Source organism: Neoarius graeffei, chromosome 13 (genome assembly GCF_027579695.1).
Source record: "Neoarius graeffei isolate fNeoGra1 chromosome 13, fNeoGra1.pri, whole genome shotgun sequence".
Lineage (NCBI taxonomy): Eukaryota > Metazoa > Chordata > Actinopteri > Siluriformes > Ariidae > Neoarius > Neoarius graeffei.
The window spans coordinates 76,299,424-76,323,003 of NC_083581.1; the positions used below are offsets into that span (position 1 = coordinate 76,299,424).

At 47.8% G+C, this 23,580-nt stretch overlaps 1 protein-coding gene across 4 annotated transcripts in view; it reads right to left on the reverse strand.

Annotated features, from left to right (window-relative positions):
• hbs1l (HBS1-like translational GTPase) overlaps nt 1–23,580 on the reverse strand; it is a 116,327-nt gene that overhangs the window by 77,769 nt on the left and 14,978 nt on the right. Inside the window, exon 1 of one of the 4 annotated variants that reach the window (XM_060938535.1) lies at nt 19,437–20,362. The exons of 2 other annotated variants lie outside the window; for them this stretch is intronic. Coding sequence is in view for 1 of the 2 variants with exons in the window: in XM_060938534.1 (XP_060794517.1) it covers nt 18,167–19,431 (1,265 nt within the window). In the remaining variant the exon portion in view is untranslated. One more of the 4 variants, XM_060938534.1, reaches the window with a different exon arrangement.

Here is a 23,580-nt window from a genome sequence, read left to right on the forward strand (position 1 = left end):
TTCAACCATGTTCATCTCAGGACACTAAGTGTTAATGTCTGTCTCAGATCTCCCTAACACACACAAAACTGCACAAGACGCAAGATTTCGCATCATTATACATTCAACATTATACATTTTCCAACACAATCTTTTCTTCCTTAAATGGTCTTGCTCTGAATCGGCTCATATGCAAACTCTTTCCAGAAGAAGGTGTCAAGTCTGGATTGCTGTGTCGCTAACATATAGAAAAGAAAAAAAAATGCGCGCACACACATTCGTGCTGACACAAAAAGAAACAGAGAACAAAAATGAAGGCTGGTTTTAGCAGTAATAACTTTCAGTGTCGCTCAGACAAGCACACTGTATATGCAAATGAAGGAAACGGAAGAAAAACGCTGGTTTCTCAGTTTTTGGATCAGAGGTGAGTCCTGAGGAAGTCCATAAAGGGTACATTTTTATTTAGCACACAATCTCGAAGAGGAGGAGACGTAGAGAGAGAAAGAGAGCGAGACAGACGTAGAGAGAGACGCAGAGAGAAAGGGAGAGAGAGAGAGAGAGACAGACACAGAACAAGAGAGAGTGAGAGAGAGAGGGGCAATGAGAGAGAGAGAGAGGGACAGGGGCAATACGAGAGAGGGACAGGGGCAATATGAGAGCGCGAGAGGAGGATAGAGGCAATGAGAGAGAGAGAGAGAGAGAGAGAGAGAGAGAGAGAGAGAGAGAGAGAGAGAGAGAGAGAGGGGAGGACAGAGGCAAAGAGAGAGAGGGACAGAGGCAAAGAGAGAGAGGGACAGAGGCAAAGAGAGAGAGGCAGAGGCAATATGAGAGAGAGACGGACAGAGGCAATACGAGAGAGAGAGACGGACAGAGGCAATACGAGAGCGAGAGACGGACAGAGGCAATACGAGAGCAAGAGAGAGACAGAGGCAATACGAGAGCACGAGAGGGACAGAGGCAAGATGAGAGCACGAGAGGGACAGAGGCAAGATGAGAGCACGAGAGGGACAGAGGCAAGATGAGAGCACGAGAGGGACAGAGGCAAGATGAGAGCACGAGAGGGACAGAGGCAAGATGAGAGCACGAGAGGGACAGAGGCAAGATGAGAGCACGAGAGGGACAGAGGCAAGATGAGAGCACGAGAGGGACAGAGGCAAGATGAGAGCACGAGAGGGACAGAGGCATAGAGAGAGAGAGGAGGACAGAGGCAGAGAGAGAGGAGGACAGAGGCAGAGAGAGGGGAGGACAGGCAGAGAGAGAGAGAAGGACAGAAGCAAAGAGAGGAGGACAGAAGCAAAGAGAGAGGAGGACAGAAGCAAAGAGAGAGGAGGACAGAAGCAAAGAGAGGAGGACAGAAGCAAAGAGAGGAGGACAGAAGCAAAGAGAGGAGGACAGAAGCAAAGAGAGGAGGACAGAAGCAAAGAGAGGAGGACAGAGGCAGAGAGAGAGGGGAGGACAGAGGCAGAGAGAGAGAGGGGAGGACAGAGGCAGAGAGAGAGAGGGGAGGACAGAGGCAGAGAGAGAGAGGAGGACAGAGGCAGAGAGAGGGGAGGACAGAGGCAGAGAGAGGGGAGGACAGAGGCAGAGAGAGAGAGAGGAGGACAGAGGGAGAGAGGAGGACAGAGGGAGAGAGGAGGAGAGAGGGAGGGAGAGAGGAGGACAGAGGGAGGGAGAGAGGAGGACAGAGGGAGAGAGGACAGAGGGAGAGAGGAGGAGAGAGAAGGAGAGAGGAGGACAGAGGCAAAGAGGGAGAGAGGAGGACAGAGGCAAAGAGGGAGAGAGGAGGACAGAGGCAAAGAGGGAGAGAGGAGGACAGAGGCAAAGAGGGAGAGAGGAGGACAGAGGCAAAGAGGGAGAGAGGAGGACAGAGGCAAAGAGGGAGAGAGGAGGACAGAGGCAAAGAGGGAGAGAGGAGGACAGAGGCAAAGAGGGAGAGAGGAGGACAGAGGCAAAGAGGGAGAGAGGAGGACAGAGGCAAAGAGGGAGAGAGGACAGAGGCAAAGAGGGAGAGAGGACAGAGGCAAAGAGGGAGAGAGGAGGACAGAGGCAAAGAGGGAGAGAGGAGGACAGAGGCAGAGAGAGAGAGGAGGACAGAGGCAAAGAGAGAGAGGAGGACAGAGGCAAAGAGAGACAGAGGAGGACAGAGGCAATATAAGAGACAGAGGCAATATGGGAGAGAGAGGAAGAGAGAGAAGGACAGAGGCAATATGAGAGAGAGGGACAGAGGCAATATGAAAGAGAGGGGGACAGGGGCAATATGAGAGGAGGACAGAGGCAGAGAGAGGGGAGGACAGAGGCAGAGAGAGAGAGAGAGGATGACAGAGGCAAAGAGGAGGAGAGAGGGAGAGATGAGGAGAGAGGAGGACAGAGGCAAAGAGGGAGAGAGGAGGACAGAGGCAAAGAGGGAGAGAGGAGGACAGAGGCAAAGAGGGAGAGAGGAGGACAGAGGCAGAGAGGAGGACAGAGGGAGAAAGGAGGAGAGAGGAGGACAGAGGGAGAGAGGGAGAAAGGAGGACAGAGGCAGAGAGGGAGAAAGGAGGACAGAGGCAAAGAGGGAGAGAGGAGGACAGAGGCAAAGAGGGAGAGAGGAGGACAGAGGCAAAGAGGGAGAGAGGAGGACAGAGGCAAAGAGGGAGAGAGGAGGACAGAGGCAAAGAGGGAGAGAGGAGGACAGAGGCGCAGAGAGAGAGAGGAGGACAGAGGCGCAGAGAGAGAGGAGGACAGAGGCAAAGAGAGAGAGAGGAGGACACAGGCAAAGAGAGAGAGGAGGACAGAGGCAATATGAGAGAGAGGCAATATGAGAGAGAGAGAGAGAGAGAGAGAGAGAGGCAATATGAGAGGGACAGAGGCAAAGAGAGAGAGGAGGACAGAGGCAAAGAAAGAGAGGAGGACAGAGGCAAAGAGGGAGAGGAGGACAGAGGCAAAGAGAGAGGGGAGGACAGAGGCAGAGAGAGGGAGAGGAGGACAGAGGCAGAGAGAGGGAGAGGAGGACAGAGGCAAAGAGAGAGAGAGGAGGACAGAGGCAAAGAGGGAGAGAGGAGGACAGAGGCAAAGAGGGAGAGAGGAGGACAGAGGCAGAGAGGAGGACAGAGGCAGAGAGGAGGACAGAGGGAGAAAGGAGGACAGAGGAGGACAGAGGGAGAGAGGGAGAAAGGAGGACAGAGGCAGAGAGGGAGAAAGGAGGACAGAGGCAAAGAGGGAGAGAGGAGGACAGAGGCAAAGAGGGAGAGAGGAGGACAGAGGCAAAGAGAGAGAGAGGAGGACAGAGGCAAAGAGAGAGAGAGGAGGACAGAGGCGCAGAGAGAGAGGAGGACAGAGGCAAAGAGAGAGGAGGACAGAGGCAAAGAGAGAGGAGGACAGAGGCAAAGAGAGAGGAGGACAGAGGCAAAGAGAGAGAGAGGAGGACACAGGCAAAGAGAGAGAGGAGGACAGAGGCAATATGAGAGAGAGAGAGGCAATATGAGAGAGAGGCAATATGAGAGAGAGGGACAGAGGCAAAGAGAGAGAGAGGAGGACAGAGGCAAAGAAAGAGGAGGACAGAGGCAGAGAGAGAGAGGAGGACAGAGGCAGAGAGAGGGAGAGGAGGACAGAGGCAGAGAGAGGGAGAGGAGGACAGAGGCAGAGAGAGGGAGAGGAGGACAGAGGCAGAGAGAGGGAGAGGAGGACAGAGGAAAAGAGGGAGAGAGGAGGATAGAGGCAAAGAGAGAGGACAGAGGCAGAGAGAGAGGAGGACAGAGGCAGAGAGAGAGGAGGACAGAGGCAGAGAGAGAGGAGGACAGAGGCAGAGAGAGGGAGAGGAGGACAGAGGCAGAGAGAGGGAGAGGAGGACAGAGGCAGAGAGAGGGAGAGGAGGACAGAGGCAAAGAGAGAGAGAGGAGGACACAGGCAAAGAGAGAGAGGGGAGGACACAGGCAAAGAGAGAGAGGGGAGGACACAGGCAAAGAGAGAGGGGAGGACAGAGGCAAAGAGAGAGGGGAGGACAGAGGCAGAGAGAGGGGAGGACAGAGGCAGAGAGAGGGGAGGACAGAGGCAGAGAGGGGGAGGACAGAGGCAAAGAGAGAGACAGGAGGACAGAGGCAAAGAGAGAGAGGAGGACAGAGGCAAAGAGGGAGAGAGGAGGACAGAGGCAAAGTGGGAGAGAGGAGGACAGAGGCAAAGAGAGAGGACAGAGGCAGAGAGAGGACAGAGGCAGAGAGAGGACAGAGGCAGAGAGAGAGGAGGACAGAGGCAAAGAGAAAGAGAGAGAGGAGGACAGAGGCAAAGAGAGAGGAGGACAGAAGCAAAGAGAGAGGACGACAGAGGCAGAGAGAGGAGGACAAAGGCAGAGAGAGACGAGGACAGAGGCAGAGAGGGGGAGGGCAGAGGCAGAGAGAGGGGAGGACAGAGGCAGAGAGAGGGGAGGACAGAAGCAGAGAGAGAGAGTAGGACAGAGGCAGAGAGAGAGACAGAGGCAATATGGGAGAGAGAGAGAGAGGGAGAGAGAGAAGGACAGAGGCAATATGAGAGAGAGAGAGAGAGAGAGAGAGAGAGAGAGAGAGAGACAGAGGCAATATGAGAGAGGGACAGAGGCAATATGAGAGAGAAAGGGACAGAGGCAAAGAGAGAGGTGGACAGAGGCAAAGAGAGAGAGGGACAGAGGCAATATGAGAGAGAGGGAGAGAGAGGGACAGAGGCAATATGAGAGAGGGACAGAAGCAAAGAGAGGAGGACAGAGGCAGAGAGAGGAGGACAGAGGCAGAGAGTAGGACAGAGGAGGAGAGAGGCAATAGGAGAGAGAGAGGGACAGAGGCAATATGAGAGAGGGACAGAGAAAATATGAGAGACAGAGGCAAAGAGAGAGAGGGCCAGAGGCAAAGAGAGAGAGACAGAGGCAATATGAGAGAGAGGGGGAGGGACAGAGGCAATAAGAGAGAGAGGGACAGAGGAAATAAGAGAGGGACAGAGGAAATAAGAGAGGGAGAGGGACAGAGGCAATGAGAGAAAGAGAGGGACAGAGGCAAAGAGAGAGAGGAGGACAGGCAATATGAGAGAGAGAGAGAGAGAGAGAGAGAGAGAGAGAGAGAGAGGCAATATGAGAGAGGGGGACAGAGGCAATATGAGAGAGAGAGGGACAGAGGCAATATGAGAGAGAGGGACAGAGGCAATAAGAGAGAGACAGAGGAAATAAGAGAGAGAGGGACAGAGGAAATAAGAGAGAGAGGGACAGAGGAAATAAGAGAGGGACAGAGGAAATAAGAGAGGGACAGAGGAAATAAGAGAGGGACAGAGGCAAAGAGAGAGAGGAGGACAGAGGCAAAGAAAGAGGACAGAGGCAGAGAGAAGGACGGAGGACAGAGGCAGAGAGAGAGGAGGAGGACAGAGGCAGAGAGAGGAGGAGGAGGACAGAGGCAGAGAGAGGAGGAGGAGGAGGACAGAGGCAGAGAGAGAGGAGGAGGAGAGAGGCAGAGAGAGAGGAGGAGGAGAGAGGCAGAGAGAGAGGAGGAGGAGAGAGGCAGAGAGAGAGGAGGAGGAGAGAGGCAGAGAGAGGAGGAGGAGGAGAGAGGCAGAGAGAGGAGGAGGAGGAGAGAGGCAGAGAGAGGAGGAGGAGGACAGAGGCAGAGAGAGAGGGGGGACAGAGGCAGAGAGAGGGGGGACAGAGGCAGAGAGAGGAGGAGGACAGAGGCAGAGAGAGGAGGAGGACAGAGGCAGAGAGAGGAGGAGGACAGAGGCAGAGAGAGGAGGAGGACAGAGGCAGAGAGAGGAGGAGGACAGAGGCAGAGAGAGAGGAGGACAGAGGCAGAGAGAGAGAGGAGGACAGAGGCAGAGAGAGAGAGGAGGACAGAGGCAGAGAGAAAGGAGGACAGAGGCAGAGAGAGAGAGGAGGACAGAGGAGTAGAGAGAGGAGGACAGAGGCGGAGAGAGAGGAGGACAGAGGCGGAGAGAGAGGAGGACAGAGGCGGAGAGAGAGGAGGACAGAGGCGGAGAGAGAGGAGGACAGAGGCAGAGAGAGAGAAAGGAGGACAGAGGCAAAGAGAGAGAAAGGAGGACAGAGGCAAAGAGAGAGAGGAGGACAGAGGCAAAGAGGGAGAGAGGAGGACAGAGGCAAAGAGGGAGAGAGGAGGACAGAGGCAAAGTGGGAGAGAGGAGGACAGAGGCAAAGTGGGAGAGAGGAGGACAGAGGCAAAGAGAGAGGGGGGACAGAGGCAAAGAGAGGGGGGACAGAGGCAAAGAGAGGGGGGACAGAGGCAAAGAGAGAGGGGGGACAGAGGCAGAGAGAGGGGAGGACAGAGGCAGAGAGGGGGAGGACAGAGGCAAAGAGAGAGACAGGAGGACAGAGGCAAAGAGAGAGAGGAGGACAGAGGCAGAGAGAGAGGAGGACAGAGGCAAAGAGAGAGGAGGACAGAGGCAAAGAGAGAGGAGGACAGAGGCAAAGAGAGAGGAGGACAGAGGCAAAGAGAGAGGAGGACAGAGGCAAAGAGAGAGGAGGACAGAGGCAAAGAGAGAGGAGGACAGAGGCAAAGAGAGAGGAGGACAGAGGCAGAGAGAGAGGAGGACAAAGGCAGAGAGAGAGGAGGACAAAGGCAGAGAGGGGGAGGGCAGAGGCAGAGAGAGAAAGGAGGACAGAGGCAGAGAGAGAGGAGGACAGAGGCAAAGAGAGACAGGAGGACAGAGGCAAAGAGAGAGAGGAGGACAGAGGCAAAGAGAAAGAGAGAGAGGAGGACAGAGGCAAAGAGAGAGGAGGACAGAGGCAAAGAGAGAGGAGGACAACGGCAGAGAGAGAGGAGGACAACGGCAGAGAGAGAGGAGGACAAAGGCAGAGAGAGAGGAGGACAAAGGCAGAGAGAGAAAGGAGGACAGAGGCAAAGAGAGAAAGGAGGACAGAGGCAAAGAGAGAGAAAGGAGGACAGAGGCAAAGAGATTGAAAGGAGCACAAGGGCAGAGAGAGAGCAGGACAGAGGCAGAGAGAGAGAGAGGAGGACAGAGGAGTAGAGAGAGGAGGACAGAGGCGGAGAGAGAGGAGGACCGAGGCGGAGAGAGAGGAGGACAGAGGCAGAGAGAGAGGAGGACAGAGGCAGAGAGAGAGGAGGACAGAGGCAGAGAGAGAGGAAGACAGAGGCAGAGAGAAAGGAGGACAGAGCCAAAGAGATTGAAAGGAGCACAAGGGCAGAGAGAGAGGAGGACAGAGGCAAAGAGATAGAGAGGAGGACAGAGGCAAAGAGAGAGGAGGACAGAGGCAAAGAGAGAGAGAGGAGGACAGAGGCAAAGAAAGAGGGGGGACAGAGGCAATGAAAGGGGGGACAGAGGCAAAGAAAGGGGGGGACAGAGGCAAAGAGAGAGGGGGACAGAGGCAAAGAGAGAGGGGGGACAGAGGCAAAGAGAGGGGGGACAGAGGCAAAGAGAGGGGGGGGACAGAGGCAAAGAGGGGGGGGACAGAGGCAAAGAGAGGGGGGACAGAGGCAAAGAGAGGGGGGACAGAGGCAAAGAGAGGGGGGACAGAGGCAAAGAGAGGGGGGACAGAGGCAAAGAGAGAGACAGGAGGACAGAGGCAAAGAGAGAGAGAGGAGGACAGAGGCAAAGAGACAGAGAGAGGAGGACAGAGGCAGAGACAGAGAGAGGAGGACAGAGGCAAAGAGAGAGAGGAGGACAGAGGCAGAGACAGAGAGAGGAGGACAGAGGCAAAGAGAGAGAGGAGGACAGAGGCAAAGTGGGAGAGGAGGACAGAGGCAAAGAAAGAGGGGGGACAGAGGCAACGAAAGAGGGGGGGACAGAGGCAAAGAGAGAGGGGGGACAGAGGCAAAGAGAGGGGGGACAGAGGCAAAGAGAGAGGGGGGACATAGGCAGAGAGAGGGGAGGACAGAGGCAGAGAGGGGGAGGACAGAGGCAAAGAGAGAGACAGGAGGACAGAGGCAAAGAGAGAGACAGGAGGACAGAGGCAAAGAGAGAGGAGGACAGAGGCAAAGAGAGAGGAGGACAGAGGCAGAGAGAGAGGAGGACAGAGGCAGAGAGAGAGGAGGACAGAGGCAGAGAGAGAGGAGGACAGAGGCAGAGAGAGAGGAGGACAGAGGCAGAGAGAGAGGAGGACAGAGGCAGAGAGAGAGGAGGACAAAGGCAGAGAGAAAGGAGGACAGAGGCAGAGAGGGGGAGGGCAGAGGCAGAGAGGGGGAGGGCAGAGGCAGAGAGAGGGGAGGACAGAGGTAGAGAGAGGGGAGGACAGAAGCAGAGAGAGGGGAGGACAGAAGCAGAGAGAGAGAGAGTAAGACAGAGGCAGAGAGAGAGAGTAGGACAGAGGCAGAGAGAGAGAGTAGGACAGAGGCAATATGGGAGAGAGAGGGAGAGAGAGAGGGAGAGAAAGAAGGACAGAGGTAATATGAGAGAGGGACAGAGGCAATATGAGAGAGAAAGGGACAGAGGCAAAGAGAGAGAGGGACAGAGGCAAAGAGAGAGAGGGACAGAGGCAATGAAATGGAGAGGGACAGAGGCAATATGAGAGAGAGGGAGAGAGAGGGACAGAGGCAATATGAGAGAGGGACAGAGGCAAAGAGAGGAGGACAGAGGCAGAGAGAGGAGGACAGAGGCAAAGAAAGAGGACAACAGAGGCAAAGAGAGAGGAGGAAAGAGGCAGAGAGTAGGACAGAGGAGGAGAGAGGCAATAGGAGAGAGAGAGGGACAGAGGCAATAGGAGAGAGGGACAGAGGCAATATGAGAGACAGAGGCAAAGAGAGAGAGGGACAGAGGCAAAGAGAGATAGGAGGACAGAGGCAAAGAGAGAGAGGAGGACAGGCAATATGAGAGAGAGAGAGAGAGAGAGAGAGGCAATATGAGAGAGAGAGGGGGACAGAGGCAAAGAGAGAGGGAGAGACAGAGGCAATAAGAGAGAGAGGGACAGAGGAAATAAGAGAGGGACAGAGGAAATAAGAGAGAGAGGGACAGAGGCAATGAGAGAAAGAGAGGGACAGAGGCAAAGAGAGAGAGGAGGACAGAGGCAGAGAGAAGGATGGAGGACAGAGGCAGAGAGAGAGGAGGAGGACAGAGGCAGAGAGAGAGGAGGAGGACAGAGGAAGAGAGAGACGAGGAGGACAGAGGCAGAGAGAGAGGAGGACAGATGCAGAGAGAGAAGAGGAGGACAGAGGCAGAGAGAGGAGGACAGAGGCAGAGAGAGAGGAGGACGGAGGACAGAGGCAGAGAGAGAGAGGAGGACAGAGGAGGAGAGAGAGGAGGACAGAGGCGGAGAGAGAGGAGGACAGAGGCGGAGAGAGAGGAGGACAGAGGCAGAGAGAGAGAAAGGAGGACAGAGGCAGAGAGAGAGAAAGGAGGACAGAGGCAAAGAGAAAGGAGGACAGAGGCAAAGAGAAAGGAGGACAGAGGCAAAGAGAGAAAGGAGGACAGAGGCAAAGAGAGAAAGGAGGACAGAGGCAAAGAGATAGAGAGGAGGATAGAGGCAAAGAGATATAGAGGAGGATAGAGGCAAAGAGAGAGAGGAGGACAGAGGCAAAGAGAGAGAGGAGGACAGGCAATATGAGAGAGAGAGAGAGAGAGAGAGAGAGAGAGAGAGAGAGAGAGAGAGGCAATATGAGAGAGAGAGGGGGACAGAGGCAAAGAGAGAGGGAGAGACAGAGGCAATAAGAGAGAGAGGGACAGAGGAAATAAGAGAGGGACAGAGGAAATAAGAGAGAGAGGGACAGAGGCAATGAGAGAAAGAGAGGGACAGAGGCAGAGAGAGAGAGGAGGACAGAGGCAAAGAAAGAGGACAGAGGCAGAGAGAAGGATGGAGGACAGAGGCAGAGAGAGAGGAGGAGGACAGAGGCAGAGAGAGAGGAGGAGGACAGAGGCAGAGAGAGAGGAGGAGGACAGAGGCAGAGAGAGAGGAGGAGGACAGAGGAAGAGAGAGACGAGGAGGACAGAGGCAGAGAGAGAGGAGGAGGACAGAGGCAGAGAGAGGAGGACAGAGGCAGAGAGAGGAGGACAGAGGCAGAGAGAGAGGAGGACGGAGGACAGAGGCAGAGAGAGAGAGTAGGACAGAGGAGGAGAGAGAGGAGGACAGAGGCGGAGAGAGAGGAGGACAGAGGCGGAGAGAGAGGAGGACAGAGGCAGACAGAGAGAAAGGAGGACAGAGGCAGAGAGAGAGAAAGGAGGACAGAGGCAAAGAGAAAGGAGGACAGAGGCAAAGAGAAAGGAGGACAGAGGCAAAGAGAGAAAGGAGGACAGAGGCAAAGAGATAGAGAGGAGGACAGAGGCAAAGAGATATAGAGGAGGATAGAGGCAAAGAGAGAGAGGAGGACAGAGGCAAAGAGAGAGAGGAGGACAGAGGCAAAGAAAGAGGGGGACAGAGGCAAAGAGAGAGAGGGGGACAGAGGCAAAGAGAGAGGGGGACAGAGGCAAAGAGAGAGAGGGGGACAGAGGCAAAGACAGAGAAGGACAGAGGCAATATGAGAGAGAGGGGGGACAGAGGCAATATGAGAGAGGGGGACAGAGGCAATATGAGAGAGGGGGACAGAGGCAATATGAGAGAGGGGGACAGAGGCAATATGAGAGAGGGGGACAGAGGCAATATGAGAGAGAGGGGGACAGATGCAATATGAGAGAGAGGGGGACAGATGCAATATGAGAGAGGGGGACAGAGGCAATATGAGAGAGGGGGACAGAGGCAATATGAGAGAGGGGGACAGAGGCAAAGAGAGAGGGGGACAGATGCAAAGAGAGAGGGGGCAGAGGCAATAAGAGAGAGGGGGACAGAGGCAATAAGAGAGAGAGGGAGAGAGGGAATAAGAGAGAGAGGGAGAGAGGCAATAAGAGAGCGAGAGGGACAGAGGCAATGAGAGAGAGGGACAGAGGCAGAGAGAGAGAGAGGGACAGAGGCAAAGAGAGAGAGAGGGACAGAGGCAGAGAGAGAGAGGGACAGAGGCAATAAGAGAGAGGGACAGAGGAAATGAGAGAGAGAGGGGGACAGAGGCAATGAGAGAGAGGGACAGAGGCAATGAGAGAGAGAGGGGGACAGAGGCAATGAGAGAGACAGGGACAGAGGCAATGAGAGAGAGAGGAGGACAGAGGCAAAGAGAGAGAGAGGAGGACAGAGGCAAAGAGAGAGAGGGGTCCAGAGGCAAAGTGAGAGAGGGGTACAGAGGCAGAGTGAGAGGGACAGAGGCAAAGAGAGAGAGGGACAGAGGCAGAGAGAGAGAGGGACAGAGGCAGAGAGAGAGAGGGACGGAGGCAGAGAGAGAGAGGGACAGAGGCAAAGAGAGAGAGGGACAGAGGCAAAGAGAGAGAGGGACAGAGGCAATGCGAGAGAGAGAGGGACAGAGGCAAAGTGAGAGAGGGGTACAGAGGCAGAGAGAGGGACAGAGGCAAAGAGAGAGAGGGACAGAGGCAAAGAGAGAGAGGGACAGAGGCAGAGATAGAGAGGGACAGAGGCAGAGATAGAGAGGGACAGAGGCAATGAGAGAGAGGAGGACAGAGGAAATGAGAGAGGAGGACAGATGCAAAGAGAGAGGGGGAGAGGCAAAGAGAGAGAGGAGGACAGAGGCAAAGAGAGAGGAGGACAGAGGCAAAGAGAGAGGGACAGAGGCAATGAGAGAGAGAGAGGAGGACAGAGGCAAAGAGAGGGAGAGGGACAGAGGCAGAGAGAGAGGGACAGAGGCAGAGAGAGAGGGACAGAGGCAGAGAGAGAGGGACAGAGGCAAAGTGAGAGAGGGGTACAGAGGCAGAGAGAGAGGGACAGAGGCAAAGAGAGAGAGGGACAGAGGCAAAGAGAGAGAGGGACAGAGGCAGAGAGAGAGAGAGGGACAGAGGCAGAGAGAGAGAGGGACAGAGGCAGAGAGAGAGAGGGACAGAGGCAGAGAGAGAGAGGGACAGAGGCAAAGATAGAGGAGGACCGAGGCAAAGAGAGAGGGACAGAGGCAATAAGAGAGGAGGACAGAGGCAGAGAGAGAGAGGAGGACAGAGGCAGAGAGAGAGAGGAGGACAGAGGCAGAGAGAGAGAGGGACAGAGGCAGACAGAGAGAGGGACAGAGGCAGAGAGAGAGGGACAGAGGCAATGCGAGAGAGAGAGGGACAGAGGCAGAGAGAGAGAGAAGCACAGAGGCAAAGAGAGAGAGAAGCACAGAGGCAAAGAGAGAGAGAGAAGGACAGAGGCAAAGAGAGAGGAGGACAGAGGCAGAGAGAGAGGAGGACAGAGGCAAAGAGAGAGGAGGATAAAGGCAGAGGCAATGAGAGAGAGAGAGGGACAGAGGCAATGATAGAGAGAGAGAGGCAATGAAAGAGAGAGAGAGGCAATGAGAGAGAGAGAGAGAGAGAGAGAGAGAGGGGCAATGGGGGGGGGGAGAATAAGATCCAGTGTATGGTCTCTGCACAACCAGTACAATGTTAAAGGTTACACAATTTTTCACAACCATGTCTCGCCTTCGATGCTCCTTTTCCGCATCTTGTACACTTTTCTGGCCACAGGTTTCAGAATCCGGCTGTGGATTTCAGCCTCGGCCTGGTTTCAGCCTCATTCGGTGGACTGAAAAGGATTCAAGGAATCTTGACATCAAAGATAAGGAGTTGTGTATAAAGTAGTTCAACGGGCATAAACAACATAACCTTGTGTATTTATTGATGTGCTGTATAATGTGGCCTGCCATGTCAATCAAACAGCACCTTTTTTTTTTTTTTGGTGGGGGGGGGGGGGGGGGGGGGGGTTGGGAGTTCAGAGTTGGACACATTTATTGATAAAGCTAGACACTGATTGTGACATTCTGGCAGGTCTCCACCCCCTCCTGGCCATACTGGGAGGAGTCCTGCTCGAGTCTCTCAACACCCAATCGCCTTCACTGTCCACAAGCTCTCGATAGTCTTACGCAGACTCCATATCCTCCACGCTAAAACAAATGCTGTTCGAGAAAATGCTACACCACAACACTATCAAGTTCTCAACTCTGATTCATCAGAAAGCGTTGATTAATTTCCTCTCACAGTTGCCTTGACTATAGTTCTGGCTGTAATAAAATAATAATAATAATAATAAAAATAAATAATCACAGCTTGCTATCGAGCAGATGATATCGTGAAATTTCCTGGGTTTTGTTCCACTTTATGGAATGAGTCTCCGGTGTCAGCACTTTGCATCAGTTGCAGTAAATTTTCCATTATGGTACTTTCCATTTTCTCACCTACATGACAAGTTTCATCTTATTATTATTTTTTTTTTAACCTCGTTAACATCAAGAAAGAGGGTAGGACATTCCACACAGGTACATTCCAGAACTTTAAATAGAAACGTACAGAAAAGTAAAAGGTGTCATTCTGCCTGGCAGATTTGTGTGGTAGAAGAAAACACTTTGGGACATGCTGTTATTGGAAAATAATCAATTTCAGGGTGGTAACAGTAACCCTGCTTCATTGGTTATTTTCCTTTAACTGCCAGCCCTGGGGTGTTGTAACCTTTATTATTACTTTAGATATTTTATTATATATTACTTTTTCTCAAAAGATCATTTCAGGTTAGAGCTGCATAGAAATCGCTAGAATGACAGTCATGACTATTTTGATTAATTGAGGAAGACACTAGTTAATAAGTTAAACATGAGCCAAGCTGAACTAGTAAACCCAACTCAAAAATAAAGCAAAATTTGGACCAACTAGATAGAACTCGACGCCAACGGCGTCGATGGGGATGCCTCCACCTGGTAGACTACACGCCTTATTAAGTTGTGATTTGGGGATGGACGTTTGACCTCACAGTAATCTTGACCTGTGACCTTTTAACCTCAAAATCTAATAAGTTCATGTTTGTCCCAAAGCGCACAAATGGTGAAAGTTTGGCGAAATTCCTTTCATTTGCCTTGGAGACAGTGTGTTCACAAGGTTTTCGGACAGACATTTGACCTCAGTGACCTTGACCTTAGACCTCTTGATCTCAAAATCTAATCATTTCATCCTTGTCCCAAAGTGCACAAATGGTAAAAGTTTGGTGAAATTCCTTTCATTAGCCTTTGAGATATCGTGTTCACAAGGTTTCGGGACGGACGCACGCATGGACAGACGGACAACCCGAAAACATAATGCCTCCTGCACCTTAACGTGGCAGAGGCATAAAAAAAAAGTCAAGGGGGGGCCAAATTTTGTGTCGAAACCATTTGCAGTGGTTCTCCAAGTGCAGTCCATGAAGCATAGCCAGGGCCCGTGACTTTATTTATTTATTTTTAAAACACTGGCAGAAATGTCACATCATAATATTACCCATGTTATTATATTTAGGGGTCCAAGCGCAAAGTCAACTCAGACCTGATGCGTTCAATCAGTGAAAATTTCAGGAAGAGAAAGATCGAAAGTTCTTTTTCATGAAGTAAATCTATCCTGTGACGGTCTGTGGAGTTTATTTTACAGTTTAAATGAGGGGTCCCTGGATACAAAAAGTTTAAGAAGCAGACAATCACATTTACAGCGATCGCATCATGTTCAGGAACTTTCAAACACCAGCTTTAAGTATTGTTTTAATCAAATACACACACAGTACCAGTCAAAAGCTTGGACACACCTTCTCATTAAAGGTTTTTTTCTTTATTTTAATTTAAAGCATGTCTTAAAGTAATGATGGATGTCGTTTCTCTTTATTTAATTGTTCGGTTCTTGACATAATATGGATTACTACAGTTGCGGTGTTGAATAGGGCTATTTTATTATTTGCATTTTTATTATTTATTATTTCCTGCTTGATCTCAAGCTCATTAAGAAGGCAAGAAACTTGTCCACTAATTACCTTTGGGCGAGGTACCTGTTAATTGAAAAGCATTCCAGGTGATGACCTCATGAAGCTGGTTAAGAGAACGACAATAGTGTGTAAAGTGTCATCAAGGGAAACTCTGGATACACTGAATAATCTAAAATATGAAACGTACTGTTTAACACTTCCCCCCCCCCACACACACACACACAATTCTATATACGTTCCAGATGTTATTTCATAGTTTTGATGTCTTCAGTATTGTTCTACAATGCAGAAAATAGTCAAAATAACTTCTTGACTGGTGCTGTACATCAAAAAAAGCTTTTTAAGATGCGGATGTACTTCAGACGCTTTGAAAAGATTGTGAGAGATATGTTATGTACTATCAGACACTTTCTAGTCAGGATATAAAAAAAACGTACAAAACCAGTCTGACTCAACATCTTAAAATCATTTCAAATATTAATTGTTGTTCGGGGAAAAAAAAATTATCTTCCAACGAATTTTATATACATTATATATTCAATCCACATTCACTGGATATGAGCAATTGTGAGCTCTGATTGGCTACACTACTACTAGGCTATCAGCTCATATACCATGAGTAGAGAAAAGCAAAATGGTGGAGCATGTTACCAAACCAACCGAGGATGAAATAAAAACTGTCCTCGAAAACAAAACCCCAAAAAATACAAAGCAACAAAATATGGAAAGTATTTGATTGTTAAAACTTTTTTTTTTTCAACCTTTATACGCTCCCACTTGGGCAAATTAGCAATAAAAATTCAATTTTCTATCACTGCTATGCAGATGATACCCAAATTTATTTTGCTCCATCACCTAATGACTATGCCCCCTTTGAATGTCTCTACCAGTGTATCGATTAAATCAATAGCTGGATGTCACAAAATTTTCTTCAGCTGAACACAGATAAAACAGAAGTAATTCTATTTGGAAAAAAAGACGAAAGACTCAGGATTACCACTATTCTTGACACAAAAGGGATTAAAACTAAAGAAATGGTTAAAAATCTTGGTGTTTTCATTGACAGCGAGCTAAACTTTGACAGTCACATGAAAGCAATCACTAAAACGGCATTTTATCACCTAAAAAACATTTCCAAACTAAGAGGACTTATGTCAAAAAATGATCTGGAAAAACTTATACATGCCTTCATCTCTAGTAGGGTTGATTACTGCAATGGCCTTTTCACAGGCCTGCCAAAAAAGACCATCAAACGACTTCAGCTGGTTCAAAATGCAGCGGCGAGGGTTCTCACACGAACAAAAAGAACAGAGCACATTACTCCAATTCTAAGGTCCCTTCACTGGCTTCCAGTAAGCTACAGAATTGGCTTTAAAGCATTGCTGCTGGTGTACAAATCTCTAAATGGTACAGGGCCCAATTACCTCTCTGATATGTTGCAGCGGCCGAACCCAATCAGATCTACCAGATCGCAACAGAAAAATTTACTATTAAAACCAGTTGTTAAAACAAAGTGTGGTGAAGCAGCTTTTAGCTACTATGCAGTGCAGCTATGGAACCAACTGCCAGAGGACATCAAAAATGCTCCTGCTGTTGGCAGCTTCAAATCTAGGTTAAAGACCAAGCTGTTTTCAGATGCTTTCTGTTAAATAATTAATATTTTTACATTTTTTATAATCTTTACTTTCTCTGCATGTTTTAAATTTACTTTAATTTTATTCTATTTTATTCCGCTGGTTTCTTTTTCTCCTTTTTTTTCTTTTTGGCATTTTATTATTTTATTTCTACTATTGTTTAATTCTTATTATTTTCTTTTAATTCTTTTAATTAATTGTTTTCGAATAAAAATAATTATTTTATGTAATTTTATTTCTCTATTGTTTACTGTTTTTGCTTCTGTAAAGCACATTGAACTGCCATTGTGTATGAAATGTGCTATATAAATAAACTTGCCTTGCCTTTTTTGTACATTTTTCAAGAATTCGCATTTTTCACAAATTGCTCCTGTCATTTTGCCGGTTTGTTTACATTCTAAGTGGAAATGATTTTGTCAGACTTTTTGTACAAAAAGTTTTGAGTTATGGAATTTGAAATGGCAATAAAATGCTCCGTTTCTCAAAATCCAGTGAATGTGGATAGAATAAAAGAGTTATTCCACTCAATGTCGTCGTACACGGATTATAGCCGACTATCAGCTCATAACATTTTCCATCCTACAGGATTTTAAGGGAATTTTGGATATTTGATGGGTTTTTTTTTTAGTCCTAACCCATGATAACATGAGATGTGCAGGATGGTCCACAATCTCAGAAACACTACCTGCGTACTGGTACTGAAATTCACACCACGAAAATACAAACAGGTTGTGCTTGTATGCTGTGGTGTATATTATATTTATGTGCGCGTGTGTGTGTGTGTGTGTGTGTGTGTGTGTGTATATAGAGAGAGGAGGACTGGAACATCACTTGTGGTTGGTCACGTACACCAGAGCAAAAATCAAAGCAATTACTGGATAAAGTAACCCAGGATGCTCTGGGTGTGTTGACACCTCAATGTGGCCTGCAGGAGCGCAAGCACTGTCTTACAGAACACACAAACACACGGTCACAAATACGTGATAAACACCACAGAGCTTACACACCCATTAAACAGGCTTTGCGTTTTACTCCAACCACATGAACACGTGCACGCACACACACCCGTATCCGCATGAACCCAACCCATGCAATCACACGTACGAATCTCAGCATACGAAATCTTTATTTCAGTATATACACAAACCTCAGGCCTACGCCCACATCAATCAAAACCAATCTCAACTGTACATCAGTGCTTTAAAAAGGGAGGTTAAAAATCTACAGGCTTAAGCATGATATATTTATTCGGAATCATATTATTAATTAATACTAAATCATCCTTTAAAAAAAGCCACTATAAATAAATGTGCAGAATTTCAGGTGTCCCCAAAGCCAAAAAGGCTGCTCTCTCTACATCTCGTTTTCCCTCTTTCTGCCTCTGTGGTAAACCTGAAACGTTCCTGACATCAAAACGCAGCGGAGCAGCTGTGCAAGACAGAGATATTTTTTTCCTGTTGTTGTTGTTTTCTTTTCTGCAAGGATGTTTTCTCGCTTTCTCTTATTTTTTTTTCCACTTGCCTCCTACACTTATTGAGGGGACACAGTGTATTAAAAGTCCACTAGAAAAATAGATATCTATAAAAAACGTAACAAAAATCAAAGTCAAATCAAGAAGGCAAAAAAAAAAGGTTAAAAACCTGTATTAATACTGATTTTAAAAAAAAAGAACAAAAAAAAAAAAAACAGCTGCTCGGAGAATGAATGAACCTGATTTGTTTTTGAGGTACAGCTATTTGATAAAGAAGTGCGAGTTGAAATGTATAAAAGCTCTTTATGCCCCGTGGGGGATCAGTCAGTCAGTCAGTCAGTCAGTCACATGGCAGCTTATCATCAGCTGGAATTTAAAATAGAACAGACAGGTTAAAGTCTCAAACACAAATCTCTACTCTCGCGTGAACGCTTTCTTCTGATTGGCTTTGACGATGTCATCAGGAGACGGCGTGTCGAAGGAGAACGGCGTGATGTGATGCAGAGGTGGACCCTGCACTCGTTCCTTGGCTCTTGCCATCTGTTTGCTGTAGAGGAAAGCGTGATGCCCTGCCCTGCTGCACTGGCTCCTCCTCTTCCTCTGGATCTGCACGCACATGCTCAGAGCGAAAACAGACGGCTTGGCAAAAACCGCCACTATGTTCTGATTCTTGAAACGGTTCGAGTGGCTCCCGTGACGAGGAGAAGCCGGACCAGGCGACGTCTGCGCCATGAGGACGCTTAAATCGACGCTTTGTGGTTGACAGACCGGAGACGATTGCTTAGGCTGGACCGATTTCTGCTCTTTGTACTGGCGGTTTTTAAGAGGTGTATGGTTTTGGAGTTTGGGTGATAAACCTTGGTGTTGGGATGCCAAGTCTGACAAAGATAGTGTGGCAGAAACTCCTAGAGGATGCGGTGGAGGATTGGGAAGAGGCAGACTGTTGAGACAGAGACCGCTGTGATGTGTTGTTGCAGTGTTGGCATTACTCTGCGGATTAGCGGCTGTGAGCGAAGACAGGTTTTGCAGGTCTGGCACTGAATTAAAAAGATCAGGGCTGTTGTTCTGATGCGCCTGGATCAGCTCAGCTAATGAAGGGCTTCCACCTTGACCACCAACCCCAGGATTTTTCCCAACCTCGGCCACTTTGACTGGCTGGCTCGCCTGCCAGGTGTTACTCAGACTCCCTAGTGGTCCAGGCAATGATCCAGCCATCTTAGAGTCTTGGAGAGACAGACTACTCAGAGAGCAAGACAGGAGGCTGGTGGTGGGGCTGACCGAGGTGAGACTGCCCAGGTTGGGAGGAACGCTGAGACCACCAGAGAGGGAAATACCAGGTCCTAGGTGGAAACTTTGGCTGAGACCAGAGCCAGAGGAACCAAAGCTGGTGAGAGACATATTTGGACCCTGAGCTGGACTTGCACACTTATGCTCGTGCTCAGCCATGAGTTGAGCCAGAGAGCTTTGTCCTGCAGCTACACAACCAGTCCCTGAATTTGGAGTTACCGCGTTTTTCGCCACAGAAACCGGACTGCAGTTCTTGACGTCTTTTGGCTCGGTCTGGGCTAAAAGACCGCTAAGGCTGAACGAAAGCCCTGATCCAGGCTGCGTTTGTGGGCGTGTTGAGTTTACACACGTGACCCTAACAGTGTTGTGTGGTGTGGAAAGAGATAAGGCTCCTTACCTTACGAGGGCCAATTGCATGCAGAGAGAATCAGTATGACGAGGAGGAGGATTAGTGGAGGACGAGGCATCACAAGCAGCCATACAATGGTTGAGATCAGGCAAAGAGAGAAAAAGGCAATACGTTACTCACTTGGTGATTAAAGTCTTAATATTTTAAGATAAATGTGCCATTTTATTGATTATAAATTTCACTGAACAGGTTCAGTTCCAATACTGAAGAAGTTAAAATACCCAGAAAGTGTTTCTACATGAGAACTAACTGAAAGATGATTGATTTAAATGCAGCCAATTCCCACCCACACAACAACGACCGTACAGCGACGGACATGACGCGCTTCCTCCAAGGCCCATTTACATATACACAGGCTCACAGAGACCCATGATTGGCTAGTGTCGCTGTACTTGACAGGAGAGAGAGAGAGAATGCCACGCCTCTCTCCCCGAGAGCACGGCCAATTTGGCTCTCTAGCTCACCACAGATGGCTGTGGCATCACCAGGATTCAAAATAGCAATCTCTGGATAACAGCTTTTCTGTTGTGACCCTCAGGAGCCCAGTTGCTTTATTTAAACTAAAACAAAAAAATCTGAATCTGGCAGAAATAAGGCAAGAAATATTTCTTTATTCTCCCCACATTCACTGGATATGAGCAATTGCATGCTCTGATTGGCTACTCTACTACCAGGCTATCAGCTCATATACCGCGAGTTGAGAAAAACAAAATGGCGGAGCGTGTTGCTGAACCAACCAAGGACGAAATAAAAAAACTACTCAAAAACAAAACCCTAAAAAATACAAAAAAAAAGGAATGAAAGTGTTTGATGGTAAGAACGCATGGGTTTTTTATTTTTCAAGAATTATCGCATTTTTCACAAACTGCTCCTGTCATTTCACCAGTTTGTTTACATTCTAAACAGAAATGATTGTCAGACGTTTTGTATAAAAGTTTTTTATTTCTTGAATTTGCAAAAAATAAAAATGCTCCGTTTCTCAAAATCCAGTGAATGTGGATAAAATAAAACAGTTATTTCAATCTCATCATGCATGGATTATAAGCCTAGGTCACAACCGGACGTACGATTTTTTGGCCGTGCGATTTTTGGCGTTTCCCAAATCGCTGCGGTTTTTTTGTTCGTGGAGAAAGACGCACGTTGGCCGTAAGTTTGTCGTGCAACCTGAAAAAAACGTAAACGCCCGTAGAGTTTGTTTGACATGACAAAGAACCTCTGCGGCCGGTCTACGGCTCGAAAATCAGCACGTCACACGCGCGCCCTCCATGCGTTTCTTGCGGTTTTTTTGCACGTTGACCGACCGTAGGAGCACGTACGGCCGGTTGTGACCAAGGCTATAGTCGGCTATCGGCTCACGTATGACTCGATTTTGTGGAATAACTGTTAAATGCGGTACGAGGCACAAGTGAGCCGCTTTCCAGGAAGCTGAGCTCATTTCCAGGCCAGAAAAAGAGAAACCGAGTCTGACAGGAAGCAAAACTATCCAGATGCACTGCACGATATTCTATGATATCCAGGGATTAACTAAAATTATCTTTACAACTTTTATCAAATGTAAAAAGTCAACCAGGAAGTGTAGAAAAACTGGGATTGTCCCATTTTACAGAATACCAGGTTACAATTTTATTTAAAAAAAGAAATAAAAAAATTAATAAATAAATAAACCATTTTCATTTGGATTGGCATGGAAATAATGGAAATGTGTTGGTCGTGGATGTGCCATTCTTTGGTCAACTGGACTGTTCACCATTACCACAACATGCGATTAGAAAAGGATCATGTGACAGACGCTGACTGATGGGTGGGTGGGTTTACTGCCATGGCAAGAAGGTGTCTTGTAAATAATACCAATGACTAAAATTACGCGGGTAAGTCGAATGATCGATCAGATGCAGTGACACTGATTAATGATCTGAAGACAAGGTGAGATTTTCACAACTTTATGCACATTAAGAGGCAACGATGCGACAAATACAAACGATTAAGCCACACGATTCCACAACACAACTGTTTCATGTATGGACTACGCCATTTTTCCCCCCATGACTTTATGGTTCATTCGACATACCTTGGAAGTCCAGCCATACTTGGGGGGGGCCATACATTCAAGCTACAAAATGAGTAAACATGGACACTTCCATGTTCATCTTTTGTTACCATCAAGTTCCATTCGCCTCGCTCACTTGTGAAATGTACATTCACCAGGACATTATTAAAAAATGTTCTGTTTCCGGTCCACCGGCCGGGTGAGTGCCGTTTGTGCGGTTGAAATTTTTTTTTTAACGACAGTTTTTCGACATTTTTTTCGGGTTCATAAATCTAAACTCAAACTTGACATTTACGCATTCCGCGAAGAATATAGAATCGAATCAGCTCTGCACACGTGCCGTGCGGCACAAAAAAATGGCAGCCACCATGAAGGAAGGAGATCTGGAGTTTTCAAACATTTGCTTAAGTGTGAAATTGCAAAATGGTATTCTACACTGTAAAAAATAGAACTACACTTTGTTCAAGTAATTCCATATTCACAACTGAATGGACAAGAAAATATGAATCATTATTAACTAGGGGTGTGCATTGGCACAGCCCTCACGATTCAATTCGATTACGATTCAGAGGGTAACGATTCGATTCAATCCGATTCTACGATGCATTGTGATGCGTTAAAATTTTACTGAAAGCAAGGCAAATTTTTCAGTAGTCATGAGGCAATACAAGCAGTCAGATACTGAACAACATTTTATTGGCTGTTGTGTGTATCACTCCTGTTTTAAACAAATTAAATTGAATGTTATAGCGTTTCAAATATGAAAAAGAAAAATTACAACTTTTTAGTGCTTTGAATGAGACCAGATCTTTCTTTTTTACACACAGGTCTTGTCTACTTTCCCATCAACCTCGTAGAATCCAAAATGTGCCCAGATGTCAGCTTTCCAAGCTTTGGGTGCGTTAATAATAACCTGTCTCTCGCAGTCCTCTTCCTCCGCCTCAGCCATCTTGCTAAGCTAGTGCTCTCTCGACTGGCGTGCAGCTACAGACTGCGCGTGTCTGTGATGTTGCTCCGGAAATGCCCACGGAAGTTTTTTTTTTTAATACGCTGAATCGATCTGGCATGTTGCCGAATCGATGCTGAATCGTCCATGCCCCGCATTGCGATGCATTGCCGAATCGATTATTGTTGACACCACTATTATTAACGAACAGAAATATCCACATCAAACTGATAGGGTGCACCTCAATGATGTGTAAATATACAATAGTGAATAATCTGAATTGAAAATACATAATTGCCACGTGTTTATTCAGCGCATGCTCTTAATGACCAAGACACGGGGTTTCCTCTCCCAAATGCAAGGGCTGTGTGTATTTAGGCTGTGCAGGGTCATGTTCTGAGTCAATCTGCATCTTAACAGTTAGAAGGGCCATGTCCCCCCCTTAAACATGAATGTTTTGACATGGATGTAGCTTGTGTTTCAGAGCAGCTAGATTAGAATGACAAGACGCCCCAATTACAAGTGCACTTATTATTGCACTCTAGCTTGGCCTGTGAAACCAAGTTCAAGTACTGAAGGGCCATGTTTTGATTAAAGAAATGAAACCCCATGTAGCCTGTTCATGCTTAAAAAGACGGAAAATAGATTGAACTCAGGGGGCATGCGCTGTAATTATACAAATACTTGATTTTGTTCAAAAGTGCTTATTGAAATAAAGTTTTTTAAAAAGTGTGAAGTTTACTGTACATTATTGAAGTTTTGTAATTGTGTAGAACAATGAAAAAAGGCATGTATAGTTTAATGATAAATTGTGATAACCTCAATTGCCTTTTTGTACTACTGTGAATGCCACTGTTCAGCAAAAAGAGAAATCTATGTTGGCAGAATGAGGAATTGAAAATTGACTTAATTAAGAATTCTTAATAAAGATAACAGTGTTATCATAGTTTGGATTATCATGGGCACATCGTTGGCAAAACAAAATTCTTAATGCAGACGGTTGCCTTGAAATTTCAAGTATTCTCAACTTTTTTTTTTTACAGTGTAGCAAACAACAAAATAGTAAAGCTTCAGAAAATAAATCATTCAGTGATCATTTTAATAGTGTAATTTCATCCGAACTAGGCCTAACGCTCGAT